We start from the raw sequence: 23,554 nt of genomic DNA on the forward strand, positions 1-23,554 counted from the left end.
TCGCCCAACCGGCAGCACTCGATTCCCTCAGTAAGCCCTTCCAGCACTCCTGGCTGCGAAAGCATCTCTGGCATTTCGCCACGACACAGAAAGACTCACAATCGAGACCTGAAAATCTGTCCAAGACACTCAACTGACTCACGGGACAATGTCTGCCTATAGACACTGTATATTTAGGACTATTTCACTTTTGCCACGACCGCAGAGTAAACAGATACCCAGAGACACGGGCTGAATCGCACTCCGAGCATCCCCTGCTCTCACCACCAGCGTCCATTGCGATCCGAGTCTCGCATTCACTCCCTCTAATTCACCTTTACCTCTTAATCGCCAACCTATACTCGCTCAATCCATCGGATCTACCTCCAATCACCTCTCTCTCACTGCCAATTGAACCGAACCTTGCCATCTGTTTCTTGGGTTTGAAAAGGTCCCTCGACCACACGCCCTAGAAATACTTCTTCCGCCACCCTCTCCACTCCCATCAGAGTCATAACGGAAATTGGTCATTAGCCATGATTTCTTGGTCGGTGACATATATCCAAGAAGAACCATCTGCACGCCGAAGCCCACCGCCAGAGTCACGAATTGTTTTGGTAAAGCCACATCAAGATCGGTTTGAGACAGACGAGCATTTGTACCTCGAGACCTCCCTCAGTGAGTTGGCTTAGGCTTAACTCTCGAAGGCGCATCGATCTCGTGCTTGTTGTGGTCAAGCCATCTTGCCAAACAAAACAGTCTTCCGTGCTCTGACTTGCGGTGGGTTTGCCACCCATTGCTTTTGGTAAGAGTGAATACATTCCAAACAAAGAGCGACATGCTCACGCTTGCGCAACAGGTTCTTCTAATTGACTATTTCCCTATCAACGTGGATTTTGGTAATCGAAGCGTACTGCCACCAAATCAGGTCAGCTTTCCAATCCGTCAAAATCGCAGGATAAGGTGGCCCTTTCCCAAATCAGAAGATGGGCTTTGAGGAGGTTGCAGCCTTCTCCAATTCCCATCCCCCCCAAAATGTACAAGATTCAGTGGAGAGATGGCTCTCTCCAGTGTCGAGGGAAGAGCCAGGCCGATTCTTCAACCTCCGGCATTCCTATGAGCGGTGGCCTTTCAACACCTATAACGGCAAATCGGACCTCGATCAAACTAGCATTGCTTCCATTGACGATGATGTCAGCGTGAGCGATTCGGCGCATGAGTCGTACTCTTCCGAGTCGTCTTCTCAGACGTCGTGGACGTCAACAACTGATTCTGGCGACATCTTCCTGGACGAGGATGGCAGAGAGCCACTTCCGCCTCTCAAGAAGGTGCTCTCTCACACAGCACTCGAGCCTCAGGAGCAGCTGTTGAAAGGACTACAGACCAAAGACCAAGCCGTCTCGGGCAGCACCTGCCCCCTTGAGTATGCCTATCGCAGCCTCAAGGCTCGAGTCTCAACTCATTTTCAACAAGCTGGTCAGACATGTCCACGATTCCGTGGTGGCGAAGCCAGCATTGACCCGGATGTGCAACATTTGAGTGCTCGGAGAACTGCCTGTTCTTCCAGGAGACAATGCCCACCCAAGTTGAAGAGAGACACCGACGTGACAGAACAATTTGTGTCTCTGCTCATCATTTTCGCAAAGAGACTTATCACCGCAATATGGCCTCTCTCTGACCGGCCACCCATGATGTCGGATTGCTTCAACGGGGCCGGTGTGTTACGGCTTGATACCTTTATCAAAGAAACCCTCCGACGCTCCAAGACAAGCTACTCGACTTTGCAAGTTGCGCTATACTATCTCATACTACTAAAGTCCAGGATGCCGCAAGGTCCGTCCAAGACCAGTTGTAGAGGCGAGTCGTTTGAGAAGTCGCAGTGTCGAGCTATGCAGTGTGGGCGTCGCATGTTTTTGTCGGCGCTCATGTTAGCCTCGAAATACTTGCAAGATCGCAATTATTCGGCTCGGGCTTGGAGCAAGATCTCTGGCCTACGCAGCAGCGAAATCAATGAGAACGAAAGAGAATATCTCGCGCAGATCAACTACGACCTGCATGTCCCGAAAGAGGCTTTCGACAATTGGAGCAAGGTTGTTTTGATCTTGAGCAAATTGTCGAGCGAGGGATCCGCGTGCCAACCAGGTACTTTCAACGCAGACTTCGGTCCCCCTGGTGGTCGTGCAAGCACTTCCTTGGCCGCCATGATCTCACAAGTGGGTTTGGATGAGAACATCAACGACCATGTTTTCTCAGAAGCGTGGTGGACTGCTTTGCTTCGGAAACTCGATCCGAGCATTGTCAAAGACACTGCGCATGTGGATGAGTTCTTGCGAGCCAATCTACCAAGCGATAAGATGGACGTTGTCGCATCGCTCGCGAATCTAAACAAACAAGTGAGCCCACGACCGGATAACGCAAGCCTAGGCGCGGATGGTGTCACTCATTGCTATGATCTGAATTTCAGCGAAGCCCTGAAGACACGCGTAGCCGAGCCGACCAAGGCCCAACCTGTTCCGAGTTCGCAAACTCCCGCTCAGATGAGTCCTGTCAAAGGTGTCGCTTTACCGAGTCGTCCTCAGCTCGGAAATCTTCCGACTCCGCAGACTACTCCTCGGATTCCGGAGCAATATTCGTGGGAGCGAAGCTGTGGCCGACCTTCCCTTCGTTGCTCCGCGTCGGTGGATGCGCTGCGAAGTATGCGGAAACAGTGCCTCCTGAACGCCAACCTGGAACGTTGCCCCCCTCCTCGACCTCAAAGCCTTGTCTTACCATCTGTGAAGTGCCTTTTGCGTCCTGCCGAGACAATTCAGGAACTTCCCAGTAGGTCAACAACCCCAGTGCTTTCATCACCGGCTTCGACCTCTTCGGACTCGACGACTGTGACATCCCGATCTCGATCATCATCCATTTCGTCCAACTCTTCATGGTCGTCCTGGGCACCAAGCATACCACCACTGCGGAGAAAGTTGTGGAGCGGCGTCAGCTCTCCCCTATCTCGAGTCTCTTCACTGTCTGATCGGCCTTGCAAGCCCGTCTCGACAGACTGTCAGAGGATGGAGACCACCCTCCACCAACAAGGCAGCGCTCAGGAACCTCTAAACCACCAACCAAATAACATACCTACCAGTTCCGAAGTCGCTGCCATCCATGGATTGATGTCGTTGTCGGCCCTTACGGAATCACCGAGTCAGAGCGTCACTCCAACGCCTGGGCGACTTGCGGGCAAAAGTGACAGCGCGGCGCACCTGAGCCAAGGTCACCCCAGGGGGCAAAAGAGGACTCTCTCCAAGAGTGACGCCGAGCTCCATGCCCAAGTGAGGAGCATCCTGTCGCAGAGTCAGACACACATGGAAGTCGAAGATTCTCTGCCACTTTACTCCTGTGTCACACCCACGCAACTGCAACATCCTTCCAAGCTCCTGACGGATTCGCGCAGAGCAGTCTCCAATTCCACAGGCACGAAACGTCATTGCTCCATGCAACACTCTTCTTCCACACCCGATCTGTCAATGCGCTTTCTCACAGAAGGCATTATAGCATCTTGAAGTTAGGTGATGAAGAGAGTTGCAGACTTGTGCAAACGACGTGTGACAAAGTCTGTGTCCGGATGACAGTCATCATGACGCTTCGTCGATGCCGAGTCTCGTCGGTGGCTTCCTGTTACCATGGCTGCCTTTGCTGTCTCTATCGTATGCACGATCGGAGACACAGTGCTGCGCCGGTTGTAACTGTGCTGTCGACGAGATGGCGCTGGGCGATATTCAGCATCCCGCGCCTGTTCATATAGTCCACAACGGCTTCCGAACTGTCCGCAAGGCTCTTACACAGATCAGGAGCGTCTGGCATTCTAGCTCGAAGTAGGTCTGCCAAATGCGACTGTCAATTGTTACAAGCATCCACGCCAGGTCAAATGTACAAGGCGGCAATGAGCCAAAGCAAAGGCATTCACAACTACCTATCCTCTGCCCATAATAGCAGAGAAACACAAATCACCGCCATTTCGATATCACATCTACCGCCGGGACCATACGGTCCGGAGGAATTCCTCGAACAATCATGTCAGCGCTATCATTGTTAATTGTATAGCTCATGCAATTGAAATCTGTTTTTTCTTTGACCTTTATGATACTACTCTGTAATCTGTTCTAATATTCGTCGCCTCTCTCTCCCTGAACTTGTCACAGACTGATAATCTGCGAACAATTTGTTGAGGCTGTCCAATTTTCCTGTGCTTCCCTCTCCGACGTCGTCTGACCCCATCTTCTATTCAGGTATCTATCCCGTTGACACCTATCATGGACTAATGCAGCAGCCCCTCCCTTTCGCCCCCTCTCCAGGCTTGTATGGCAATGCGTTCTAGGCATCGACCCCATCTGGCTTCATCTCTGGGAAGAATCAGAGGCTGGGTGGTGGTGCACTGGCGGATGACTGGCCAGCCCCGATATCGGGACCACCATCCTCCGTCACCCGCCTCGCCGCTTAGCCCGTTCGAGCCACACCGCCGCCCGTCCCACGGGTAGATTAGATAAGATGGGCTCCCACAGGTATAGCAGATAACTACCTGTAACTGCACCTCCTACAACTGTTGGAAGAGGTAACCTACCTACGAGGCACTGTACGTCCATTCCCTACCTACCTATCTAGCTACACCATTTCCCCCCTTCATGATCTATCATTCTTCGTCGAGCGAAATCCTAACTACCTAAAAGACCTCCCCGTACCTACATAGCTCGCTCGCTAGGTTCCCTAAAATCCCCTCGATTCCCCTCCTCTCCCCATACGGTGTATAATACCCGTTGCACAAAGGCCCTATATCATCATCATCATCGTCATCGTCATCAATCCATCAAGTTCCCAACACCGGAATCTCTCTCTTTCCACCGTCCAGATCTCTCGCCCTTTCTCTGGACCTCCCGTCTTCGCCCCCGCTCGGGAAGTTTAGCACGTTGGGGGATTTTTCCGAGAATAAATAAAACAAAAAGGGGAGGGGCTAAATAAACAAGAAGAGGGCAAAGGGGGGAATAGAAGAAGAAGAAGAAGAAGCACATATAACATACACGCGCGCGCGCGCAGGTCGCGAAAAAAAAAACATGAGGGTGCATTCGCCCTGCACGCTGGCGGCGCTGGCGCTGGCTCTGGCTTCGCGAGGTGTATTCTGCGCTCCCCACCCTGCGGCGATGCAGGAGAGGCTGCTGCTCGACGAGAGTCTGCCGGCGGCTGACCACGACGACTCTTCTTTCGCTTCTGGTTCTGGGTTGGGAATCGAGTCGTTGTTCTCGTACACGCCGTACAGGATCCCCTTTCCTCCTCTGTTCGCCGAGTCGATGACGGCGCAGCCGCAGCCGCAGTCATCCCCCTCCAATGACGATGACGACGACGACGAAGACGAACGAGAGAACCCCACCATCTCAATCCCAACGCGGTACTACTCGACCATCCTAGGCCGACGCCTGCTTGCCCTTTCGTCGCACGGGGTCCTCACGACCGTCTTTCCCTCGAACCTCTCGTCCCCGGCATCGGTAGCAAACACCCCGATCGGCCTGCCAGAGTACATCGCCTCGTGCGAGGAACCTTCGGGGAACCCGACCATTTTGTCACTCAAAGTGTCGACGTCGACCCGCAACGCCGCCGCGGGTTCAAACGTCTCCCTCACCTTGAGTTGGTGGGACGAGTACATCCACCTGACCGGGTCAAAACCCTGGGCACTGGCAAATCTCCCCCGCCTGAGCCTTACGGGTTACCTGGAGGAGATCTCTTCAGACCAAGTGAACGAAAAGGCCATAGAGACTTGTTTTCTGCAGAAGCACAGGGACAGTATCATGTGGCTCCCGGGCCGGAAGTGGGCCGCGCACCAAGGCTTTTGGACTCGGCTGGTCGTCACGCAGGCGTATTGGATCGGCGGCTTCGGGGACAAGAATTATATCGGCTGGTTTGATCCTGACGAGTGGAGGACAGTGAGGAAGGAAGATTGGGAGGGTGTTAGATTGCCAGGAGAAAAGGAGTGAAGAAGTTGTTGGGATTTTGAGGTAGAGACCTGGCGAGCAATGCATGCGTGAACAGGATTGGGAGAATCGAAGGAAACCATATCAAGATGACCACAGTCTGGTTTGGAAAGAATACTAATTCATTTTCTGTAGAACTACCGTCACGAACCAAGTGCTTTCTTCAGGTCAGGTTGTAGGTAAAGGAGACGACCTCCCGCTCATCCTCCGCCAGCAGTGCGTCGGATAATGAATTGCCTATTTCTTCTCGCCGGAAATGCTGCTAGCAAGATCTGGAGCAATGTCAGCTTGAGCGTGTGGAGAAGGGTTGGGAGGGCATACCTGATGCAGCTTTGCTAGCACTGTTCAGAACACTGGCGGTCATCTCCTGAGCTTGTTCCAAGTAACTCTTGCTTGACTCCTGTGCAGCGCCGGCATTGGAGCTAGCCTTTTGGCTCAAATCAGACGCAGTGGAGCTAGCCTGCTGGCCCAAAGAGGAGGCAGTGTCTTGAACGTTCTTTGTAACCCCGGACAGAGTGTCTTGAGCAGAGCTGGACTTGGCCGAGGTCTCATCGGAGAGCTTCTGGGTGGTGGACTTGCTGTCTCCTGTTCGGCCGTGTCAGCGACGAGGTATGTTTGGGAGGGGATGAGGTCAGTGAGTACCTGGCTGGACCATTCCTGCAATGTCGTCGGCGGTGCCGGTGGCAGACTCTTTGGCCTGGTCGAAGGTGGACTTCTGAGAGTCGGGGGTGATCTTCTCTTGAGCCTCTGCAGATCACGGTCAGCCTGTTGGGAAAGCTCGAAACTGACAAAGGGGTTGCACGCACGGTCAGTCAAGGGCTTGCGGCCGGTGTCAGACATGATGGACGACTGGTTGATCGAAGAAGGGTATGGATTGTGCTAAAGTGATGTATTGTGATCAAAGCGAGAGAGAATAACAGTTGTGTTGCAGTGCTGGTAGGAGAGAAGAAAGGTTGAGAAAGGTTTCGGGACAATTTAAAGGGTTGCCTTTTAGCTTTTCGTCACGAAGGGCAAAGCAGGTGCTATGGGCAAGATACGAGATAGTAAGGCGCAATGACAGTGAATGCCAGCAAGCGGAGGGATGATACTAGGAATGTACCGTCTCATGGCGGGTGCATGGCGGGGTGGGGGCTCTGGTATAAACTTTGACGTCATCAGGTGAAAAGCGATCGGTGCAGTTGCACATGAAACGCAAGGCCAGGCGCGGAAGGAGCACATGCAAGCGATAATTAGAGCCATAGAGCCGAGCAAATCAGGCAATATCAACAATCCTCGTTCGGTTCAGTGGGTGGTCCTCCTATCTCAAAGGAATGATGTCAATCACTGGTGCAAGCTAGCAGAGTCTGGTTGAACTGGTTTGTCCTGCTAGACCAAAACAAAACACACCTGGGGGTATCCGCTCGCTGAATCTATTCAATAACAAAACGAATGCCGCATGCAACTGACGCACTGTGTCGTCCCCTCTTCCTCATTACCTCAAGTGCCTGTGCTCCTGCCACGCCTTTGGATGCCAAGTGTGCTTCTTCTCTTCGAACATTCAGCTGGCCACCTTCCGTCCTCTCAAGGTCCATTCAGATCCCCGCAAGGCTCACTGCGCCGCAGTCTCATCCTCAAGTGATGGCTGTCTTCCGGCAGAACTGAGAGCAGCTCCCTTCCCACCATACTCTTCTGGCAACATCTCTCCCAATCCTTTCACCTTGCTGCTCGTCGCCATCTCTCGCGCCAGATTGGCGCCGTTACTCATCGGATGGAACTTCTTGATGGTCTTTGCGGCCACGAACAGCTTCATAAACGTGTAGATGAATCCCATAAATACAGGAACGTTCACAAAGAACTTTTCCTTGAGCAGCTCGGGGTAGTTTTGCGCGAAGATCTTGATCGTCTCAGTGCTGGCAGTCTTCACAACGGGAGACTGCCGAAGGAAACTGATCGACTTGTAATCGTGAACTTGGAGGATCTTGTATGGGTCGTAGGTCGCAGTGATGGGCTTGGTGGCCTTGTCAATCCCCAGGGCTTGCAGTGCATCTTCCATGAGGGCCACTCGCCATTCAATGAATCTGAAAAGCAAAAGAGTCAGTCAAGGGCACTGGATTTGCGTCAAGTTCTGTGGTTCTCCTTCTTACTCTGGCAGATTCCCAAACGTCTCGTCCAGACTCTTGACGCTCCCGTAGATATTCCAAGTAAAAACCTCTCTACTCTCAGGGTCCGCTGCCGGATCGGCATTGCCATAGACAGTGGTATATCCCAACCCAGCAAATTTGTTCCGGTTGAATTTCTTCTTGACCAGTTCCACCGGCTGCATTTTGGCCCGCCAATCCAGGGTCTTGGTGAGGGTGTCCTTGGATTTTGCGACATCTCCGTCGTAGGCATTCAGATACTTTTGCAAGATCACCTGGGTTGGGACGTGGGTCGCCGGGTCTGCGAGTGTGACCCCCCAGATCTCGGGGTGGCCGTGTGCCTGGGCGAGGGCCCAAAGCTCCTCGATCGGGGTGGCCTTCTTCTCGACGGGGACATCGGCATCCCCGGCTTTCTCAGCAACGACCGGAGTATCTGCAGTGGCTGGGGTGGTCTCCTGGCAGCAGTCAGCTCTTGTCTTCCACGAAAGTTCAACAGACAGGAGTCCTCATACGGTCGGGGGAGAAGGCTCGGCGGCAGGCTTCGTCTCTGCGTTATCTGGGACAACAGCAGAAACCTCGCCTTGCAAAGTTGTGTTGTTAGGAGCAGCGGTTGTCGCTTCGGGGGTGGCCATTGGAACAGCGGAACAGGTTGCGCGTTTGTTTACAGTGTTCGCCAGGGGAACTCGTCGAGACCAATGTCAAACCCACAAATATCCACTCTCGGAATATCTGGAGAATAATCCAATACCTCTGAGAGATAGTCCAGTCCACGCAAAAGAAGCAGATCTACCTAGGTATGGTACTGGGAGATGAACTTGACTGAAGGGACAAGCAGCGTCCCCCATATTATTTTGGTTGCCTAATCTAATCTGATAACCGAGCTGCCAAGCCATTCTCCCGACGCTTAATCCCGATCAACCCCGACGAGCGCCGAGCACAGCCGAATTGCACTGTTCGAGGACCAGAAAGAAAAAGGGAGGACTTTTTGACTTGTTGTTGCAATCATCAGATTGAAAAGGGGAAAGCAGGGCCATTGCTCGATATTTCTAGTATTCGGCCGGTTATGTCTCTAAAATCGTGTCCAAGTCGTTGTTCCATCAACAGCCTCTACTGGAAGCCAACATCCCTCGACGAGGGCCTCCAAACACTCATGTCAGTTTCCTCCACCGCATACATTTCGAATCGTACATTTCGAATCGAAACATGACATCGAGGTCCCTTCGCCTCGCCATCTATTCATTAGTCCTCTACCGACTCAGACGTTCAAAAAATGACTTCCTCTTCCCAAACACAAAATCAAGTGCGCACTTCTGCTCGAGGCTCTGTATCTCCAAGCATGTCGAGGCAGACGCGGTGATATCACTGTTGTAAAATCGACAAAATCACAAGTTGCACTTGGACTGTAAATCCTCCTCCATTAGATTCTTTACTCATCAAATCACCAACAGGTCGACCCAAATGACAGGGGTTGACCACCCGTGAGACATCCGGTCGTGCAAGCTCTAGTTGCTTGCTCTCCATTGCTTTCCGACAACGAACGGGGGCCCCAGAGCGTGTAACAGTAGAAAAGTCGGAATTTCGTTTATCGCATGGTCGTCAAATCGTGCAGCTGGAATAAGACTCTGGTAGGTTGTATGAGGAAGACACGGCAAAACGATTCTATGTGCAACACAAAATAACGAAAGGAAAGCCACTGGCTTATTCCGCAATTTGATACGCGCATCAGTCGCCCGGACGTGAAGACGCAGTAAATGGGTTGAATGTCATCACAGACTCATAGTCAGCCACTCCCATTCTTGGCTGTTCCCGTGCGGACCGCTACCCATTGTCTGGACGCCGGAATTGAGCAGGGCGCCCTGCTGCATCACCGATGCCATCGTGGTGGCCCCTGCAGTCGAGGACATACTGGCGGCCTTGGCCCGAGTAACGGGGGCTTGAGTGACCTTGGGAGTCGACTGGCTAGCGTCGTGCATCTCTGCCTCATTTGATGGACCACTATTGCCGGTTATTATGGGCAATGTGTTGGTTGACGCCCGTGATTGCCGTCGCTGGCGTTTCGGTGTCACCTGAACGGGCCTGGCCATGTTGGGACCAGGCTGAACAGGTGGCTTAGGTGGCGCCGCAGCGATCGGTACGACCCCGGGTTTCCCTCCTGTGGTGCCAGGTGGGTAGCTCGTGGGTGTCGTCACCACTGATCCCGAGTGTGCAGAGCCCTGCACAGAAGACGGGGAGGCCGAATTCTGCTCGCTTGCAGCATTGCCGGACGTTGGCGTAGTCGCCGGTGTTTGCTGCACTGAATTCTTCCGAGAGGCCTTTTTGGATGCTCTAGTGGCTGCTGACCCCATGGGCACCGTATTTCCACTCCCACGATTACGTTTCTTGATGACATCAGTCTTGAGCGACAAGGGACGCACAACACCATGCAGCTTAAGAAACAGTCCACACGCATTGCACAGTGGGTGGCCTTCGGGGTTTCGTCGCCAGAGCGGTGTAGTCTGAGTGAAACAGTTGGTGCAGGTCGTCGGAACACCATTTTGATCTGTGCTCTTTGGTCCAGGGCTGCCTGGTCTCGATGGTTGTCGACTGCTAAAGCCGGACTCACCGGGTGAGCTACCAGTAGACTGCATATGCTGGTTTGATAAGGCTGGAGTCGAGGTCGTCCGGGGAATTTTCTGTCTCCTTGGGTCCTGGTCGCGATTCCGGATGTCGCTGATGGAGGCTGCTGAGCCATGCGTTCGACTAAGCATGGAGGAACCCCAATCCGGAGGCGAGTTGACCATTTCCGCTCCCCCAATTCTCACCTGTTTCCCGGGACCGCTGCCAAATCGCTGCACATTACCGTAATCAGCAACGTTAGGGTCCCATTGCAAGCTCGAATTCAAGTCCAAAGTTGGGTCACTAATCTGGCCATATTCGGCTTGGATCATCGCAAAATTGGCATCGTCGTCTTCCCCGTCAGAATCGGCACCAAATTGGAACAAATTGTCATTTCCCGCCACAGAAACTCCAGGAGAGACTCGGCGTCCGTATTCCGGAACCAGTACTCGGGAAGGATCGACGTGTTGCTGCATCGAAAACCCATTTGCCGTCTGCGCTGAAGGTACCCCATTCATAAGGGAGTACACTTGCTCATTGTTAGACCCGTACGCAAACTGCGGGGCCGCGGGGGTCATTAGATGGGTTCCTCGGTGAGGAGGGTAGAAAGGCATAGTCCGTGTGTGACCACTCTGGTCAAAGTAAAACCCTTGACCGTCTACTTCGTGACCCGGCTGGGGCGTTGAGACCGCAGAAGGATAGCCAGATTGAGGAGGGGAATAAAAATCGGCGGAATTCAAGGACGAACCCATCGAAGACTGCGTATATACATTCGAGAACGGTCCATTGGTGACCATGGGGGAAGCCGCGGGGGAAAATGCGAAGTTTTGTTGGAATGGCCCAGCAGATGTCAGGATTGGGTCATCACTGAGGTGGAAAGAATCAAGGTGAAGAGACATTGAGCCCTGGAAATTGGGCTGTCCGGGGAACTGTGCGGCTGTTGTTTGATCAAGCACATAGTCAGGCACACCAGTATCCATTTCCGTACCATTTGTAGCATGAGGGCCAGGTAGAGGAGGTACTTGAGGAGAGAATTCAGCCGGGCGCTTGCGGTTCTAGAGACAGGGGTCAGAGGACAGGTTTGTCACAGGCAACTTATGAAGATTAAACTTACACCTCTCCTCTCATCAATACTCGTCTTGCGAACTCTCTTCTTGACGTACTCGAACTCCGACGTTCGATGCGTCGGGATAGAGGTCTGCGGCATTGATGACGGGGGTAGATTCTTGGGAATCTGGACTTGAGGTTTGTTACGGGTAGTTATGGGAATGGGGGGCGCCTGTGTCGTCTTTGGCCGCCCTGCCGCCTCTGATGGCGCGGGAGAAGTCATGCCTGCTGGAGAGGCGACCGAACTCGGCACGATAAAGTCGTCGAGGTTCATGGGATCTGCGGCTTGCTCGGTTTCAGCAGACTTGTCCACTGACTTGCGGAGCTGCTGTGCTATCCCACTAGGGGCCGATGAAGGAGGAGCGGGATTCTTGAACTGTGCTTGTTTTGCTCTAGGAAGACGGTCAGTCGCAGCGCTCAGACGGTCGCTGTCCACCGGGGCCGGGTTCCCGTACGCTGCTTGCTGTTGCTCTCGACGGCGTAAATTCATAGCCATCATCCGCCAGGTCAGGTTTTCCATACGCTCCTGGTTGGGGAGGCGAGATTTAGTACGGCTATACAATTTCCATATCTGAGTGCCTAGAGGGTCCTTCTTTTGCATCTCTTCTGGGCTGTCGAGGTCGGAGGAGTGAGCATCGTCCTTCCACTCTGGGAAGACGGCGTCCCGTAGCAGCGACTCATTGCGAGCAAGGACGTCCGTGGTGGAGAGATCCAGGTTGGGATTGAGGCTGGGATTTGCGGCTTTTGTAGGTGCAGGGAAATTGGCGCTGGACTTATTGGAGGTGTCGGTCGAGAATAAATGGGAGGGCGACTGGCCGGTGGAAAGGGTATTTACAGTATGAGAGCCCAAGCTGCTGGACCAAGTCGAGAAGTCTGCGTCGTCGAGAGTGGAAGAGGGCTGAGATGTAGAGGCCGAAGAATGATGGGAGTGGTCGGCAGGGGACTGGATGGCGGAGGTTGCGCGCGAAGTTGCAGCTGCAGTGCCCCCACGTTCACCCTCATCCGCACTCGACATTACCGGGGCGGATTGGAGCGAAGAGTCGCGTGCAGCAGACGGGCTAAGGATGCAATAATAGCGAACAGGACGGTGTGCTCGTATGTTGCTGGGCTTCTGGCAGCATTACCAGCGTCGACGCCAGGATATGATGTATGTAGGTGTGAGTGGTTCGTGGGCAGACGAGCAAAAAAAAAAAGTAATTGGCAGCAATGACTGCACAGTGTCATCACCACACGAGACAAGAAGGAAAAGGGTCGGCAAGAAGAAGAGCGCGAGGAAAGGCACCTCTTCGTCGCTCTCGCTCTGGCTTGCAGAGGTTGGAGTGGGAGGGTGCAGGTCAGAGAGGCACGCAACCTATGGGGACGGAGGAGGCGCTGCTGGTGGAGAACTGGTCAAGGCGCAACCCGGTGGACCAGGGTATGTGCGTAAAGTTGGGCCAGGGATCAGAGATGATGGTGGCTTCTGGCGCGCCGCCTAGTCTAGGGCGATGGAGCAGATGGAGCGAACGGAGTCGGCTGGAGGGGCAATAGAGAGGTACCGGTAGGACATGACACCGTGATCGAGCCCTCGGGATTGGCGACGAGTCGGAGGGAGGGTTTCGAAGGAGTGGATAGTGGGTGAGCGGGATGGGGGAATGCAAGAAACGGCCCTAGGGTTTTCGGGGGGTGGTTTGACTTTGCTGGCACTGCCAGTGGGTGCCAGTGGTTGCCAGTGGTGGCCGCAGGCGAAGAGAGAAAGAAGCTGGGCTGTTGCTAGGAACGAGAGTGGACAATGGCTTTTTTAGAGTTACCAACAGGGAGATGATCTCAACAGGCAGTGAGCAATGCAACTCGCCTTTGCCGACCAAGAGTCAAAAGAGGCCATGACCCATTGCTCCGGGACAACTGGTGACGACTCGCGAGACGCACCCAAGGGAGATTCCGCGAGGATATACATACCTCGTACCGGTACTGCATGTAGTTGGATACCTAGTCATGGTCGATCATCTGGTGATAGAAGTATGCCCTCTTCCTCTCTCGCACTCTCCTCAATGCTCCCACCGTTGACATCGGGATGTGAGGGTTATTTTGAGGTACAACCACATGCCGCTCTCGTCTCACTATCCCTCTTTCCCTCCCCGCCCTCATCCCTCCCTCTTTTCTCCTCTCTCGAGGCCTCATCTCACATGGAGCATGCCACTCGCGGGAACCCTCCCCAATTCGCGAGGTAATTGGGGATCTGTGGGCAGGGGAGAAGGGGGGCAACATCGGCGTAGCGCCGGTCCATGCCTGAACCATACGTAGGTAGGGGAAGGGCAGAAACGGGACAAGGACAGCGAGGTTCGGTGGGTGGGTGGGTGGGAGAGTGGGAGGCTTTCCCGAGAGTGGGACAAGGCCCATGGGCAGATTCATCTGCTCTCTGACAGTTGATTTGCAACGGTACTTTAACCTCGATTGGCCTGACTCAGTCGGCCTGAGCAATCCCCAATCCCTCGATGATGATCTCGAGTGAGCGACATCAGTTTCTACTGCAAGAAGGGCCATCACAGCACGTAGGCACTGGAAGAAAAGTTGGCTCGTTCGATACGTAATTGGTGATAGTCGCCCACGAGTGGTGGAAATACCATATGCCGCTATTTCTCGAGGCCGTGCCTACAGCAGCCCTAGGCCCTGGTCACCCTCGCTGGAGCTGCATCTGCATCTGCATCTTGCGACTACATCTGCGCTGGGGCGTGCGCCTGTGCGGCAATAACGATGAGAGGTTCTTCCTCCCCTTCACTCTTGCACCCACACCTTGATACATAGGTACAGGCAGTTAAACGTGCGGCGGGGCCTAGGCTTAGCTGCTGCTGCTGCTTGCAGCTGGCAATTAAGTAGCTGCACCATGCGGTTCGCCAACTTGGCAGAGCCAGCCCACCGAGAGCTTTTGGGATTTCAAGCATCAATGCATCATGCACAACAGGGGGACCGAGGGAGCGCCACGTCCAGGTCTCGGGGTCGACACCAGCGGGTTTTTTGCGGCCACTAAATGCCCGCTCACGAGCCCTATTCTGGGCTGGCGCTTGTGGTAGCGTGGGTGGTCATGAACAAGTGGGCAGACAGTACCGAGTAGTAGGAGTAGGGAGCATTGGGAGACGCTGCTCGTGCCTGTTGCCGGCAGGGAGCCTGTCATTGCCGTGGGCTGCAGTATGGCAGGATTCACGAAGCATGCTTTCCCCCTCCTCCATCCTGTGTACCTCTGCCCGTGTCATCGGCTATGGAATTCGGGTAGTAATAATAATACAAATAAATAACAAAATAATCAGCACCCGACGCATCTCCAGTAATGGCTTCTCAACTAGCATGCAAGTAACACGCTCATTGTCGGAACTCAGGGACATGGGCAAGGTAGCATTGCCTCCCGGGAAAGGTACGGCACTCTTGCTGCACCGGGAGTGAGGGAAATAGTTATTTGAGAAAAGCTGGAGGGGCAAAAGTGGAAATGGAAATGGTAGTGGTACGTACCGTTGACGAACACGAGAACTACCAGAATGAGATTCTCGAACCATACTGGCTCAGAGCTTTCGAGAAATGGTAGCTGGCTCTGGAGCTGGAGCACGAGGTTGTGGAAGATTGGATCTTGTACATGAACTTGAGGAAGATGAAGAGGTCCAGAAACAATCCACCAGGGTGCCCATCGTTTCCCAACCCTGGAGCACCCAAATGCGCCCACCGAGCTCCACCCAACGACTCCCTGGCAGTTATAGGCTTGACGGCGAGAGTACCCGAATCTGGACCCCCTCGTGTTGTGCCGCATGTATTCCGGATACAGTCTTCGCTCTGGCCTTCAGAAATGCTTGACTGGGGGATGGCCGCTGGCGTGAGGATGTTGCAGAAGAACAAAAAGGAAAACCGCAAGCAAAATTTTCTTGCAAAGATTTTCAGCTGCACACGGCCGATGGTCTTTGTGAGTCTCGATGCGAGCTGCGTGTTGCTCATGCGAGCAGTACTCGGAATGCGAGGTGACCAAATTGGGGCGCTGGGAATTGCTTCTGGCGACATGCGCTGGGGTACCTCACCCCCCATATATTTCGCCACGGCACACCTTGTACCCCAGTACTCCCCGTAGCCCTTCGTATAATTTGTGGTTATTCCTGAAGATCACTTGGCGGTTCCGCCTCTTCAGAGCCCAAAGGTGTTTGACTTGAACGGAATACTATCAAGGCATGTTCCACCACACTGGGTTCCGCAGGTAACGGTGCGTCGGCGTCAGTCCCTTAATGGAATTTAAGGGACCCATGAGAGAGGCTTCACCAGGCTGAAGGGGATGTTTGGTTGCTGGGTACTCGGTACTGGGTGCTGGGTCGCCGGCGCACTGGGTCCTTGTCAGGCTAAATTGCTGAACGAAAACGCTCGTGGCTGTGGCTCCAAAAGTTAAAAGGAGGGACCGCAGGCTCGGAGAAGGAACGGAGGAGAGAGGATTGCCAGCAGCACGGAATCAGCAACCAGCACCACGCATTGGCCACTCCTCGAATCCCATCAAACCTTTAGCCTGGCCATTCACAGCCTTGGACAGCCTGGAATCCCACTCCCTAGCTTGGTGGCACATGTATCTACTACCTAGTAGGTAGGTATGTAGGGCGCTGGATACTGGGCAGGTACGTACACCTGGGCATTATACTGCCACTTTCTGCAACTCATTTTCTTCTTCTCTGTTCTGACTGCATGCAGATGTCGGTAGTACCATCACCCTCTCTCTCTCACACACATCACACCGTCCACGACCAGCTCGGAACGAACGCACCTCTTCATCTTTGCTTGTCACGAGGCATTCGACCATCCAAAGAGTGGAGTTCACACCCAGTCTACCGAGTTACTGCGTATGGGAATTTCCTGGAAGGGTCTCACGCGTCAGCATCCGTCTCAAGACAAAGCATGTGCTTTCTTCCCCTTCCCACTCTCACCTCTCACCTCTCACCTTTCACCTCTTGCGCTCCGACCTTTTGCCTTTCGGCCCTTCTCCGTTTTTCGGCCACGACTTCTCTTGCAGATTCAAGCACATGGCAGCAATGGCCGCGCTATTTCCTTCTAGACGAATGATGCAACCTCGAATAGAATCATTGTTCGAGGCCCCCTTGGATGCTCTTTAGTCCGACCCGGTTCGACCGCGAGGAATAGTCTCTCCACTGGTCAACCTCTCAGTGCCCTGGTCGCTCTGGTTTCCCCCCTCTTCGTTCTTTTTAGCGCGGGGTCCCTCGCGAACACCTGCGCAAATACATGCCCCTGACTGTCATACTACGGCTCCGCATCCTAACTTTTGCCCAAGAATCTCACAAGTGCTAGCCTACCCTGGTTCACGACGCTCCTTGGATTTCAGGTGTGATACTGGTAGACGCTGGATAATTGTTCCAGACTTTTGACTGTTGAAGTTACGTGTGCTTGAGCATGAGTAGTGACGAGATACATCATGTGGGCGTTTCGGCGTTCTGCAACAAAGTACGAGGTACTCAGTACAAGTGACGAAAGTGATAGACTGCGAGGTACCCCTTGCCACACCAGTCCACCACAAAGAGACCCAGTGCGCATTTGGAGACATGGTCTGTGCCCAACAATGGCCGATATGATCGCATGCTTTGGGGCTTGATGATCGTCAGTACCGTGCCAATTTGTCGAAAACGGACTAATTCTGCTGGTGCAGGGACCGTGGTAACTCAAGTTCGATCTTGATCAGCCTCGAAGTCAAGCGGGATCATTCCCGAACTGCCGAGACGCATACATCATGGGCAAATGCGTCTTGTTTGAGGTCATCGAGCTGCGTTTCAACCACACCTTCGTCGGGTCCATTAACCCGTCCACCTGTCCATCAGGGATGGATCTGGATGGACCGTGATCAAAAAAGTACCACCTGTTCTCTTTTCGTCTCTGTGGCGCCCGTTGGCTTTGGCTCTTCCATGTGCCCTAATGACCCCCCAGAAGTTAACACAAAGTACCATTCTGAGAGTGTCTCGAATCCAGTTTAGGTTGCGCACTGCAGATGGCGCTAACACCATGCCTCGTCCCACTGGGTCGGCTTCAACTGATGCAGATGAGGTGAGGTAGCCAGACGCACCCTTGTCGCTGCCTCGAAAGGTCGTGGGCCAGTCACCCAGGGAATTAAAAGCTGGCAGATCCTCTGGAGCGGACGTTAAAGAAGCCCCGAACTGCGACCAATCCACCCGAGGTGCCCAATGATGCTCAAACCAAAGATACAGGAACAGGTTTCTTTTACTTGTAGAGATGTGATAATTGCTATGCAGGATCGACCCACATGTCGTATATCTAGAGATGCAAGTGGATTGCAGCTAGAAAACTAAGAGGGTCTAGATAATGGTCTGTGGACTCTGAAGACTTGATAATCTCGGCTTTGTTGCCAGTGTTGGGAGCCAGTGGTCTCCCGAGTTCCATATTCAACAAAGTTACTTCCCGCAAGGACTGAATGTGCAAAAGTCGGTCGCAACAAAGTCGGGGTTGTCTAAGGCAGAGCGCTCAACAAAAGACACTTTTCCGGCCTCGCCGACAATGGCCGCAACGGTAAACGACGAAGAGGGCAATGCAAGCACTGCTCTGGGGGGTTCATCGTCGCGAAGAACGAACCAAGCATCGGCTCCCGGTGACATTCATCGTTTCAAGCCCGGTAGCATCTCGGTCTGATGATTGATTTCATGATTGGTGATTTGCCCCAGCCCACTCCCACCCACCTCCCTGTCTTCTCTCCGCGTGCAGCCAGCACTCTCAAGTCACCTTCCTGACGAGCCCCTGGTGCCCATTTGAGATGCAGGTGGTTCCTTCTCAAGCCGATAGTCTAGAGGGTGGGGAGGATAGCGGTGACTGCGGTAGTGAAACGTAAGCCTCCAGATGAGTCGTCGTGGGTATGAGTGATCGGTCGCACGAATGCACGTGACAAGTCTCGAGGTCTGAGAGAGGCCCACACTGCTCTCCTCAGCAGCACACGACCATCCAAGGTGTCACAAGTCCAATCGATCCGCGGGGGCCGAAGAATAGCAGTAATCAGCAACAGTCAGTCAGCCCCCTCCACCAACCCAGAAGATTCAAATCTGGGGAAAAGGCAGCAGGTTCTCCCCCATTCCAGACCAGGGAATGTGTCGGAAGAGTCATCGTCGGTACCTTGTACTCAGGCCTGCGACGGCAGAAGTCCCGTGGTGCCGGCCATCAACCCCGTACAGTTGACGCGCAACCATGTCGTAGGCGATTTGCATTGTTAGTAGTCTGCGTGAGCACTTGTCGCTGTTCATAGTCCGTTGCCCTGTCGGGCCTTGCCGAGATGCGTAGCTCACGAAAGGACGTGGGATGGGGTGGTCAAGGGTTCCAGGATGAGCCCTGAGCGATTAGGTGCATATTGTTAGTTGCTTTTTCGTGTCCTCGGTAGAACTGCAAGTCTCGTCCTGGATAATGTGTCTGTGCGGCCTCCCGACCGAGTGAGCCCCTTGACTTTGTCCTTCCCTCACGCACATGCGCCCCTCCAAGATTCCGGACCTCGCCCCTCTTCGGTACTTGGAGTCATCAACCCCCGACAGAATGACAAGTGGAACCCAAGTCCCTTTAGCGGTGCTCAGCCTTGGTTGGCGTTGTCAGTATGGAGAAATCGTCGATGGAGTCTGATCCCTCTGAATGTGAGAATGCGCAAACGGTATAGGAAAGGGGGCTTGCTGATCTGTTTGCGAGGCATAGCGTCCGTTGTTAGGCCAGAGCTTGAGCGAGGAAATAATGGGTGGTCCGTCCAACATCCCAGAGGTACTCGTCAACTCCGTCCTTAGTCCCCAACAAGGTCCCCGAGAAAGTGTCCAGGGTAAGAGGCGTAAGAGGCATTGCACCCCCACGCTAATTCACCCGCCTCGCATAGTGTTGTCCAGCAAGCTCTCAGTAGCCAAGCCCTTTGCTTACCCTCCCAATTTGGTGAGTCGTCCGGGAACATGATTCAGGCAATGTGCATGAGTGTGTCACGCTCCGAAAGACCAGCTTGCCAGTAATCCTGGTGACCCTGTCTTGCCCGTGTGAATAATGTCTTCTTGTCAGGTCCCCCAAACTGATTCTCGTGTCGGCTAAATTTTCTGACGTCCGGTTCGGCGTGAGCGATGGTGTCGTTTCAAATGCTTGTTGAAGGAGGCTTCATTGGCGAACTTGAAGGGTGGACACAACGGCCTGCGTCTGTCGACAACAGGGACTATTGGGCGCTCCACCAGCCCCGAAAGTGTCTGCAATAGACTTGTTGAGGAGGCATCGTCCTCACTCAAATGAGTCGGCGTAGGTGTAGTCTGCCAAGGGTGTGGTGTCGTGAGTAGCTAGCTGCTAGGGTGACCTCCATTGGACCAAATCGGAGTCCGATCCATTATTGGTGGTTGGCATAGCCTGTTTGGATGTACTCGTAGCGAGGTTTCGAAGGGCTACTGGTAAGGCTCAGAGATGGAAATCCTGGAGGCCGGTGGCCGATTGACTCTTTAAGTACCGTATGGACTGCACCTGCCTGGGCTACCATCGATCAAATGATAAGGTCAAGGAGATCAGCGACAACTGATACTCTTCGAAACAGCCAAATATTGGAACGAGTGATAACAACTTGAAAGGCAGGTCATATTCTACGGCCACGATAGGCTGCGGGCAGCCAGTCAGGCATTAAAGGGGGGATTTGTTCAACAGGTTTCTGATAAGTGCGATAACCCCGCGATAACAGGGCGGCACCAGCGGCCCTTGCTTGGACAGGCAGATAAAGAATCTGGGGCAGAGTTTCTCAATCCAGCAGGTCATTGCGGCCTTGGTCGGCCTATCCTGGGTCGATCATCCACTGAGATGCTCAGAAGAATCATATTGATATCTTTGTTTCAGCGTTGTGTTGCATCTGATTTCCGCCTGTCAAGGTAATAACTCTCTGTTATCTTTTGGTGCTGTCCTGAACCTCGGGTTGTTTCTGCCCATTGTTGCCTGCCGAATTTTGTCGTTGCACTGCAGGGGTACCTCGTACACAGGATGAAATGCTCAAGAGAGCAGGTCAATCTTAGCGGTCAATCTGAGGTCGACAACGGCTTGCTATCTTCTGTCATGACCGCTTGCAATCTTGCCGATCCTTTGCACCACGCAACAGATGTAGTTGGAGTCAGGGAAAATGATGATCTCTTGGTGTTTTGTGCGCAGTCTGAGCAACTGGACTTCATCATCAATATTTCCATTTTCTGCATCTTCTTCAGTGTTTCGCTCTTTATCCTGAACAGTTTTGGCCTCGCCATAGACAGCTCCAGTGTACGTTCCCTCCGGACGTTGCGTATTTCGGGAAGCTGCACCAAGCGTTGCACCCATAACGTTGGCGTTGTTCACAAATTGAAAGATAGATGAAGCCAACCGTTCCACTGGTTTGTCAACATTGTGGACATCTGATGGCTCATCTGATTCATTGGCAAGAGCGGACCGCCCTTGCTCTGACGCATCTGCGGCTCCCTTTGACTTTTCGACCTGCGGCCATTGGTAGGCTGTGGCAGATGCTGAAGACCCCCTCTCCCCAGGGGCGGCAATGCCTGTCACTCTTATAATAGACCCATCTTTTCGAGAAAGGATTAAGGTGGACTGTACATTTGGCCTCTCGGTCAGGCCTCGCAGCATCGCATCGATAGAAGGGCCGTTGAGAGTCTCCTATAAAACAGCAATCAGCAAGGGCGTAGCTTAAGAAGGGAGCAGGAGACAGAAACCCTGTCAGTCTGAGCCATCCTGCCCCGAGCATCAATAAAGACCTTGATTCGAACTTTGCAGGTTGGTGAGTGTCATCTCATGCTGGCGGCGTTGTCGTCTCGAGGTGATTTGGGAGACGCGCACAGACGCGCCAGGCGTGTCGTTCTTCCGTGGACAGACGAGGTCCGGAGCACGCAGAGAAGGTATTGGGGCAAGCTAGCTATTCTTGTCGGATGAAGTCACTAGAAGCCTTGTGCAACCCGAGGTATGGAGCTTGGACAACGTGGAGAGTTTCTATGACCAACATGAATCCATCTCCGCAAATTTTGCAAAAATCACTTGCAGATCGGCCGACTTGAGGATCGTCACCATCTGCGGTTCGGTCCGAGAATGGGCAAAGCTTATTGCTCCCACCGACCCTTGCGGATTCTGCTGAAAGAAAAACCTTTCCCACATTTGTTACCCTTAGGAGCCTTCTAGTGCACGACACCCACCCCAGGAAATGGGCTCCAGTGCACGAAAGAAGAGAGAGAAAAAGAAAGACTTCCAGGTTGGTGGATTGTTTCGGCCCATGCTGACTGCAAACAAGCTGATAGAATGGACAGAAACAAAAACTGAAGGTGGGCAAAGCGAAGCCCAAGGCCCAGAACCATACCGACACAAGTTTCAGGTCTCAAGGTCTGGCGCCCTCTCAGCTGAATTGTGTATCTAGCTGACAGGACGGGAAGCCATCGTTTTGAACCAGCAGCTGGATGTGAATGCGCCTTCACAATCAGCCATATTTCTTCATCAGCTCTCCCTTCTCTCCTCCAGGTCCGACACTCAAAGAAGAGATGCTCTTGCTTCCCTAACCGGTCATATTACTTCAAACCTGCCGGCAAACAGCTTGCCAGTTACCACCAGTTCTCTTCTCGGCAGCATCTGCCCTCTCATGCTCGATGGCTCGGCAGGTGTTCGGAGTCAGTTGCTCAAGCTCTTCCGTGCGCTGCCCCCTGAGGACATCCGAGACCATGTGAGCAAAGCTTTGCCCTACTTACGTGCGGCTATGACACATCTATCACGGGAAATTCGACTCTCCTCACTTGAGTTTGTATCCTACATGATCAAAGTTGCTGGTTCTGAACTGGTCTCGAGCCCTGGCGGCTGGCACCAAACGTTGGAGTGCTTTACAACAGTGCTGGGGTGGAGGTCAATCGACGCAAGCAAATGGTCCTCCACTAAAGCATCGTTCGCTGGGGACACCAAAACCACGGCTCGAATCATGCAAGTTCTCGCTGAATTCTTGCAAGCAGGTCTAGTTGGAGATGAGCAATCTTCGTCCGGAACCAACCCACTGCTTTCGCATTTCCCTTTATGGGAAGCTGAAACACTCATTGTACCCGGCAAATCCAATGCATACGCTTATTTAAATCTCTTTGGTCCGCAAACAGAGGATGAGACACAAATGCTTGACGACCAACGGGATAGACTGCGCGACTTCGCACAGAATTTTCAAGCACAGATCTTGGGCGGCGTTGATGCTGCCAGGAAGGAAGGGGGAGAGCTAGGCCGTGCAGCAGGTCTATTAGTCAAGATACTAGAACGCTCACAAAGTTCTTGAGCCGTTACATCCACACACCGACGACATGCTAACGATCCAGAACCCCTTTCGAAAAGTCATCTGTATTCGTCCCACCTCGCCGCTAACTGTGGTTCGGTCGGACCACTCGAACCTCAGCCTTCAGAAACGGTCCGGACTGGCACGACTGGTTGATTGACGTGCTTTCCACTCATGAAAACCCAAACGCCAGAGGTATTCGGCTCGAGACAGTTATCGGCTTCCACTGAACAAGAGGCAATGACGCAGTGGATATTGTGAAAAATCACTTATGCCATAAGACCTTGATTACAAAGCCAGTCCTTCGGTGGGGTTTATTCTCATGCGTCCTGGGCAATGAACAAGAGTTCACGTTCTCTTCGCATTGTTCGGGATGGATATTTGCCAGCAAAACAGTGAGAGACCAATGCTGCATTCGACTCTCTCGGCCCACCGTGCTCGAGGCCTTCTCTCGATAAGGATCCTCTGCGTAAAAGGTGGCTCCCCTT

General features: G+C 53.2%; 7 protein-coding genes across 7 annotated transcripts; 3 read left to right on the forward strand and 4 right to left on the reverse strand.

The window, feature by feature from the left end:
• Positions 1-965: 965 nt before the first annotated feature.
• Z520_06158 (uncharacterized protein) lies at positions 966-2,995 on the forward strand (the record flags this gene model as incomplete). The annotated part of the gene is made up of 2 exons (XM_016776659.1): positions 966-2,753; positions 2,804-2,995. The coding sequence occupies 2 exons, from the start codon at positions 966-968 to the stop codon at positions 2,993-2,995; spliced, it is 1,980 nt and encodes a 659-aa protein (XP_016632201.1).
• Positions 2,996-5,156: 2,161 nt separating this feature from the next.
• Positions 5,157-5,984, forward strand: Z520_06159 (uncharacterized protein; the record flags this gene model as incomplete). The annotated part of the gene is made up of 1 exon (XM_016776660.1): positions 5,157-5,984. One exon carries the CDS (start codon positions 5,157-5,159, stop codon positions 5,982-5,984), a length of 828 nt encoding a protein of 275 aa, XP_016632202.1.
• Positions 5,985-6,218: 234 nt separating this feature from the next.
• On the reverse strand, positions 6,219-6,821 carry Z520_06160 (uncharacterized protein; the record flags this gene model as incomplete). Its single annotated transcript, XM_016776661.1, has 4 exons — positions 6,219-6,253; positions 6,303-6,566; positions 6,624-6,728; positions 6,788-6,821. 4 exons carry the CDS (start codon positions 6,819-6,821, stop codon positions 6,219-6,221), a joined length of 438 nt encoding a protein of 145 aa, XP_016632203.1.
• A 748-nt stretch (positions 6,822-7,569) lies between these two features.
• Positions 7,570-8,730, reverse strand: Z520_06161 (uncharacterized protein; the record flags this gene model as incomplete). Its single annotated transcript, XM_016776662.1, has 3 exons — positions 7,570-8,038; positions 8,105-8,553; positions 8,611-8,730. The coding sequence occupies 3 exons, from the start codon at positions 8,728-8,730 to the stop codon at positions 7,570-7,572; spliced, it is 1,038 nt and encodes a 345-aa protein (XP_016632204.1).
• Positions 8,731-9,864: 1,134 nt separating this feature from the next.
• Z520_06162 (uncharacterized protein) lies at positions 9,865-12,815 on the reverse strand (the record flags this gene model as incomplete). Its single annotated transcript, XM_016776663.1, has 2 exons — positions 9,865-11,748; positions 11,808-12,815. The coding sequence occupies 2 exons, from the start codon at positions 12,813-12,815 to the stop codon at positions 9,865-9,867; spliced, it is 2,892 nt and encodes a 963-aa protein (XP_016632205.1).
• Positions 12,816-20,836: 8,021 nt separating this feature from the next.
• Z520_06163 (uncharacterized protein) lies at positions 20,837-21,403 on the reverse strand (the record flags this gene model as incomplete). Its single annotated transcript, XM_016776664.1, has 1 exon — positions 20,837-21,403. The coding sequence occupies one exon, from the start codon at positions 21,401-21,403 to the stop codon at positions 20,837-20,839; it is 567 nt and encodes a 188-aa protein (XP_016632206.1).
• Positions 21,404-21,971: 568 nt separating this feature from the next.
• Positions 21,972-23,069, forward strand: Z520_06164 (uncharacterized protein; the record flags this gene model as incomplete). The annotated part of the gene is made up of 2 exons (XM_016776665.1): positions 21,972-22,089; positions 22,189-23,069. 2 exons carry the CDS (start codon positions 21,972-21,974, stop codon positions 23,067-23,069), a joined length of 999 nt encoding a protein of 332 aa, XP_016632207.1.
• Positions 23,070-23,554: the final 485 nt, after the last annotated feature.

This window comes from Fonsecaea multimorphosa (genome assembly GCF_000836435.1).
Source record: "Fonsecaea multimorphosa CBS 102226 unplaced genomic scaffold supercont1.11, whole genome shotgun sequence".
Taxonomy (NCBI): domain Eukaryota; kingdom Fungi; phylum Ascomycota; class Eurotiomycetes; order Chaetothyriales; family Herpotrichiellaceae; genus Fonsecaea; species Fonsecaea multimorphosa.